The sequence below is a fragment of the Mercenaria mercenaria genome, chromosome 6, assembly GCF_021730395.1.
Source record: "Mercenaria mercenaria strain notata chromosome 6, MADL_Memer_1, whole genome shotgun sequence".
Classification (NCBI taxonomy): domain Eukaryota; kingdom Metazoa; phylum Mollusca; class Bivalvia; order Venerida; family Veneridae; genus Mercenaria; species Mercenaria mercenaria.
Window position 1 is genome coordinate 69,585,295 of NC_069366.1, and position 7,266 is coordinate 69,592,560.

A 7,266-nucleotide genomic window follows, 5' to 3' on the forward strand; every position below is an offset into this window, starting at 1 on the left:
CCTTAAAAAATTCCCCAAAAAATTGGAGATTTAAAAATTTAAAGTTTAGTTTAACCCGGATCTTAAAAAATTTATTTTTTCACAAAAACTTTATTTCCCTTTTTCCCAAAGTTCAAAACCTTGTCATTTCCTATTTAAAATTGTTTGATAAGCTGTGTGAAAAGTTTTTTAAATTTTTTACAGACTATCGATTTTTAAATTTCAAATAGGGGACAATTTGTTCTCAGGGTTTTTGTTTTTGTTTGTACGGGAAATTTAAAAAAAAATATCTTTAAAAGGGAAAAATTTGTTTTTAAAATTTTGTTATTCTCAATTTTAAAAACTGTTAAAAAAAAGTATATATCTAAAAATGAAAAAAACCTTTAAAAAATTGATATGTGTACGACGTAACATAATCTAAAGTAAGATTGCTAAAAACCAAATTTTTCGTTAAAATTTAAAATTTTAATATATTTTTAAAAAAACTGTATGCTTTTTGGGAGTAAGATTTATTCCTACGGTTTCCCAAAAAAGGAATATTTTATTTTAGGTTTGTGATACGTTCGCCAAAAATTACACAGGCGGTGCATTTTAACAGCATGAAGGGGGTAAAAATTTACCAAAAACCCAAATTACATACATCAGATTTATTTTCCCGATAAAGTCTCTGACAATAAGAACAGATCACAAAAATAATATGATGACATGGAAGAACAAGCATAGGAATTTCACATACATATTATGGAATGAATCTGCGGTTATAGACCTCATTACAAAAGAACATCAGGGTATTTTGACTCTCTATCAGTCATATGGCCACTGGGTTCAGCGGATAGACGTGGCTAAGTATGTTATATTGTACCATTATGGCGGATGGTATATCGATTTGGACATATCTTGTAAACAAAGGTACTGTAAATATTTATACAATTACAACGACTAATGATGAACTTACACTCTATTCTTCATAACTTCTCATGGACATACAGTTAATTTGATATTATTTTATATGGATGCCGGCGATATATTACCTTTTTGCGTCGATTCGCCGTAAAACCCAATTCACTCATATTTTATATGGATGCATGCTATACATCTAAACGATATCTTTTAAGTTAAAATTACTAAACTGGCACATGGTTCTGATTTCATGAACTTTGATTGTTTAGAGGTTAAAAATCATGCCCCGTAGCACCGATTTAAGTTAAAATGCTTTATAAAATAAAAATTTATACTTAGAATATTGATTAATACAGGTAATGTTACATAATGCATTCTTGTCGAATCAACCTTTGAAATCGTTTCATATTTATATATTACCTTTGTATCGGGAAATATGCACGAGTTCTTAGCGGAAATATTGCGCGACTTTATTCTTATGAAGTTTTTGTCAGTGGTATGAGTTTTGCGTTGTCTTAATATGACAAGCAAATAAACTCGTTTACAATTTACTGAAATATTTTGTGGTTAGATATTGGTTTAAAATGAAAGAAAAATAACAGTATCAAATACATTGAACTAGGCTGGATATATTTATAAACTGACTGTATATTTGAAAGTGGTAGTACATATTCATTCTGTTTGTCAAGATGGAGCTTTTCTTAAACTTAGAACACAGTAACTTATCAACAAAACATGTAAAATTAGTTTACATATATATGTGGTAATTGTTCGTACTTTCAACGTGAACTTTTTACTTTTATTACATATTTTGAAAGAAAGCGTAATTATACATATAAAGTATGGGTGAAGGAAAAAATTAATTACTTTTGTAACATCTAAATTAAAATATGATCTAATTGAAACCAATCTGAGGTAATTTCAATTGTAGTTTGTTCGGTCTTGCTGAAGATATGGCAAATACAAATAAAAGCGTCGTCATGTATGCTGAGGAAAATGCAAGGGTTGCAACGGATTTTTTCGGCATAACACCTCGACATCCATTTATGAAATCCGTATTAGACGCATTGCCGTCCTCAAATAGATGGTTTCTGTCCCAGCACACAACCATTATGATTTCGACAGGTAAACTTTGATTTCCCTTCTAGCACACTTACTAAAATAAACTAAAATGGTTATTTGCTTGTTTCAATGAATTCATAAAAATGTTGAAAGCTTGTCACATCCGTACTTGAAATGTTTATGTTCTCAAAATTACCCGAATATAAAGTTATTATTCTTGAAAACGTGTTCCTGTGTACCGAATTGTTAATTAAAATGCTAAATTATGGGTAATGTCATGACGAGAAATGAAAAGAAAAACTTATAAAAACCCTCAATACATGCTTATGGTAGTTTTGTTAACAAGACATCTTATCTCATTCGCACGGCATTTTATCTCGTGCGCATGACATCTTACCTCATTTTATTTTTTGGAAATTAGCATGGCACATCGGCCTTCCATGAGCTCATTACCAAACTAGTGTTATTTTTTCTATAAACAGCAACCCGCTCCCAAAAAGATAAAAATGAAAGTTGTACTTAGAAATATAAAAATATTTAGCTGCTGATTTGTGTCATTTCGTTCTGTCGTCCCGCCGAACGTCGTTATGCTAACCCACCAAACGTCGCACCGTCGAACGTCTCCTCACCGAATTTTGCTCAGCCGAATGTTGCCCCGAAAAACGTCGCCCTGCCAAACGTTGTATTTTCGGCTTCCGGAATGACATGATTGTATTAATTTGATTGGAGAACAAATGCGGTAATAGTAAATGAATAGTTATTATACATTTTTCAGTCTAAAACGAAGTTTTACTAGACAAAAAAGCTCACTCCCCCCCCACCCCCTTAAGTGACACTCAGCCCAACGATGTGTAATTTTTTGGAAAAAAACCCCTTTTTCCGAAAAAATTAGAAACAGGGCAAAAAGATACGGGCGGGGAGCGTTCGTTCCTCCCTGCATATGAAAGCCCTTTTAAATTTGTGTCCAGGTTATAACTTTGCCGAATTTTTGGAAAAAAAAACTTTGTGCTTTACTCGGGGGAAAAGGTTCGAGCAAACAAAATCTCTATAAAAAGGGTCGCTGAAGGGTTAGAAGTGTCAGCTCAGAAGAATTTCCCAAATCACTGAAAACAAGCAAAAATAATGGTTTCTGATTAAAAAAAGTAACACGGTGGGGTTTTGTAAAGAGGCCTTTGGGAAACCGGTGGCCCCAAGCAAATTTTTTCCAAATGCAAAAAAAGTGTCGCACGGGGATAAATGTAAATGAGCCCTACATAAAAAAGTCCCGGGGCGCACGTGGGTAAAGCCGTACCCACGAGATGTATTTGGGGCACGGGGTAAAGATGTCTGTGCACGAGAAAAAATTCCCTGCGCGGAGATTTAAAATGTCCCCGGGGCACGAGATAAAATAAAACGGGGGGCGCACGAGAAAAATTTTAAACTTAAAAAAAAAAAATTTATGCCAAAACATAACCCCCAAAAATCATCACAAATGAAAACCCAAAAAAATTTAAAACCTTTTTTTCAAATTTTTATGCAAAAAATAGTGACAGTACAAGTTTTTTTTGGGGATTTAAAGTCTGCAGAAGCCCTTTGGAAATTTTGTGACCTCGGGCCTTCCCGGGGGCAGTCAAAAAAATTCCCCCCGGGTTTTGCAACCCTTAAAACAAAAACGGTATTTGTCCCCAAAAAAGAGGGCATTGTTGAATGAAAAGATCGATAGAAATGTCTGATAATTAAAGTGGGAAAAAAGGCAAAAAGAATATACAGAGATAAAAAAGGGAAACGAAGGTATTAAAAAAAAAAGGAATAAACGAAAAAACCCCGTGCCCTTCCCCAAACCCCAAAAATGACAAAAACCGTCGGGCAATTTCGAAACTAAGGGGTTCATTATGGCAAGAAGGCACAACCCCGCCAAAAAAATTTAAACCCCATAATTTAAGCCAAACCGCCCCCAAAAATTTAGTAGGGAGGGGCGTTGGGCTACGGGTCGGGGGGGTTGCGAGTTAATCCCAGGGGGAGGCGTATGTTCTCCGTGGGCGAAATTGGGTAAAAGAATTTTGTCCCGAAAAACCCTTCGGGCCTCCACCTCTGATAATTTTATGGGGGAAATTTGGGAGTTCTTTTTGTCCCAAAAACCAGGAAAGGACCCCCTGGTAAGGGTTTTTGCCCCCCGCCCTTTCCTGAAATCTATTAAAAAATTGGGGGGTTTAAACCCCAAAAAAAAACAAAAAAGCATAATAAACCCCATATCCGGTAACAGGATTTTTTTCCTAAGCCCTGGGAGTTTTTTTGTTTCTTTTTATCCAAAAATTTACAAATGGGAAAATTTTCTCTTTGGTAAATACCTAGACCATGGTTACCAAATTTTAAAATGAATAAGAGGGCATGTACAAAAACTTAAGATGGGCCCCAAAAAATATTTTAAAGGGTTCCCACGTTTACATTCCAATGCCCCAAATGTTTGATTCTTTTTTTTTGTTTTTAAAACCCCCCCGGGGCCGGGTTTTTTAAAAGTTTTTTTCAGTTTTTAAACCCGGGGGGCAGTTAAAAACCCCTCGCTAAGTTTTTCGTATTTTTTTTTTCAAAAAATAGATTTTGATGAAAAAGTTTTTGTAATAAAAAGATCAAATTAAAATGTATTAGAAAATTAAAAAAAAATACTTTGGCACCAGCCCTGTTTCAATTTTAATTTTCCTTAAAATAGATTTTTTAAAAAAACGAAACTTTAGGGAACCCAAGGGGGTTTTTTGGGGTATTTTTTTCGTTTTTAAGTTTTGGATTTTTTGCCCATTTTAAACGGTTTTACATAAAAAGAATTAATTTAAAAAACCCGCACAAACAATTTTTTTATGTTACCTAATCTAAAAAAAAAAGAAAAATTAAAGGTCGCCATTTAGATTTGGTTTAAAACAAGTTACAAAAACCGGGGTGAGGTGTGGGGAATTTTATAAGCAGGTTTTGGGACGAAATCGTTTAACCCAATTTTTATGTCAAACAAGGGAAATTTTTTCGCCAAACCTTGGCCGAATTTTTGTACTTGTCCAAGCTTAAGGCAGAGATAGTTTAAAAAGAGATCAAATGGGCCCCAAAGGGGCTTACCCAAAGGGAAAAACTGGAATAAAAAACCCCGGAAAAGGTGGCTGAAGAAAAAATTTTTGGGTTTTTTCTGGGATTTCAAAAGGAAAAAAATCATTTTTGGCCGCCACTTCAAAAACCTTTTTAATTTATCTTAAAAGCAATAGGTGTTATCCACTCCATATAGCCAATCACCCCACTAAGTCTGAAGAGTGCAGGTTAAAGACTTCTCGACAAATGCTACGGACACCATTTCAGTGTTTGAGCAAGTGACCTAGAGATATATCAAATTATCAAACGGCACATTTCTTAATCAGCGGGTTTTTACGTGTTTCTGAATTAATTTGATGTCATAGAATAATGAAAGTTTCCGCCTTTTCCCGAACAAAACCTATAGTTCACTAATACGGATGTACGGTATGGGTATGGTACGGGAATTGGCACGGTGTTGGGGTAAATATCGACCCGTCCGAAAAAACTACCGCGATCGCCTTTAACCTAACCAGTGTTTCTGGATTCTGTACCAGTACAAACTTGTTCCCCGCAAGTAACTGCCAACTTCCCCACTTGAATCAGCGGTGGAGGACGAATGATATCAGACACAATGTCTTTTATCAAATCGTCACGGAGAACATGCACCCCGCCTGGGGATCGAACTCACTCTCCCTAATGAGCTAAGCGGGGCTATGCACACACTGTATTGTAACTGTTGACATTGATACTTCAGTGGGATTTTAATAGACCACATTTAGTAACAAATGCCCTTGTCATTACTATTACAGGTCCAAGTTTCATGATGGGAAGATATCTGAACTACCCGTGCCAGGACGATATCCGTGTGTTGTCTCTGGATAGTTTTGCCAGATATGCACTACTATCTCATGACTGTTCTTGGTGCGGACAAGATTCATTTAGTATTTGTTTTATTGAAGATCATAAATTTTTAGTGTTTTGTATCATATTGCTAATATCGATTGTAATGTATATATTTTGTAGAAGGAAAGGATTTATTTCAAATTTCTTAAATCGCAACTGTAAACGCTTCCGCAAAATTCATGAATATGAACGCAAAACTGTTTGACAGTCATCCACATGTTTAACCTTTACTGGAGTGAAGGACGTGCTAGCTGGTACACGGCGGAAAATGAAGTTGTCGACAAATTGTTCATTTATAGACTAAAGGAAGGCTTATGACTGTATAAATTGGCAAATTGTATGGTGTAAATTAGATAATGTTTTAGAGAATAAGTTATTAAATGCCATAAAAAGTTTGTACAATAATGTTATGCCCACAATTGTTAACAGCTTTCTTACAGAATGGCTCCATGTAAACACAGAATTGAGCAAGTGTTTGCATTATCACCAATGCTGTTTAATCTGTATATAAATGACCTTGCTGTTTAGCTAGATTCAATGAATAAAGGTATTTATATTGGTGGTACGCTGTTAAATTTTGTTGTTTGCTGATGATATAGTATTGATAACAGATAATCCTGAAAATCTGCAATAATGTCTACTGAATCTATTTAATACTTGACGTGTTGATAATAGAATGAATATATATGTTGACAAATCAAAGATAGTACATTTAAGAAATCCGTTTATCAGTAGAAGTAATTTTGCCTTTAGATGTGGGGATCCAGTAGTTGAGTATGCCTCTCAGTATAAGTACCTTGGTCTAGTTTTGACTGAGTCACAGCAAAATGTGTAGCGAAGACTGCTTGGGACAGCCGTTGCTTTACCTATAGCGGAGGCACGTTGAGTTGGTGGTTTTCCGTATCAGGCGTTTACTAAGCTTTACGAGTCAACCGATTATCACCTATGGTTCTGGTATATGGGCTGTTGAAGATTTCAACTGCATTAATGATGTCTAACATAGAGCAGCTAGATATTTTCTGAATGTAGGCAAATATACACCAAATGTTGCAGTAAATGGTGATTTTGGGTGGCAACCAATGACTTGTAAGGATAAGAAAACAGTTGTACAGTTATGGTCAAGATTAGTAAACAATTTAAGCGATTGAATGAACAGAAAGTATTTGCTTTGTCTAATAGTGCTAGTAATAGAAACTGTAAAAATTAGAAATTTAAACTTGTAAAATTGTTTTTAAAATGTACTTTAAGGGGGAATGGTACTTTGTCAAAATTTAAGATTTGCTGATTGTTTTAAAATCCCAAAAATAAACTTGAAGATATTTCCAATTGATATCATCATTTTTTTAGAGCAATAAACATGCGTATGACGTTACCATGACGTCGAAAAACATG

At 34.8% G+C, this 7,266-nt stretch overlaps 1 protein-coding gene across 1 annotated transcript; it reads left to right on the forward strand.

Annotated features, from left to right (window-relative positions):
• The first annotated feature begins 620 nt into the window (after positions 1-620).
• On the forward strand, positions 621-6,433 carry LOC123548677 (uncharacterized). Its single transcript, XM_045336153.2, has 3 exons — positions 621-888; positions 1,811-2,004; positions 5,781-6,433. Exons 1-3 carry the CDS (start codon positions 677-679, stop codon positions 6,077-6,079), a joined length of 705 nt encoding a protein of 234 aa, XP_045192088.2. The 5' UTR covers positions 621-676; the 3' UTR covers positions 6,080-6,433.
• The last annotated feature ends 833 nt before the right edge of the window (positions 6,434-7,266 follow it).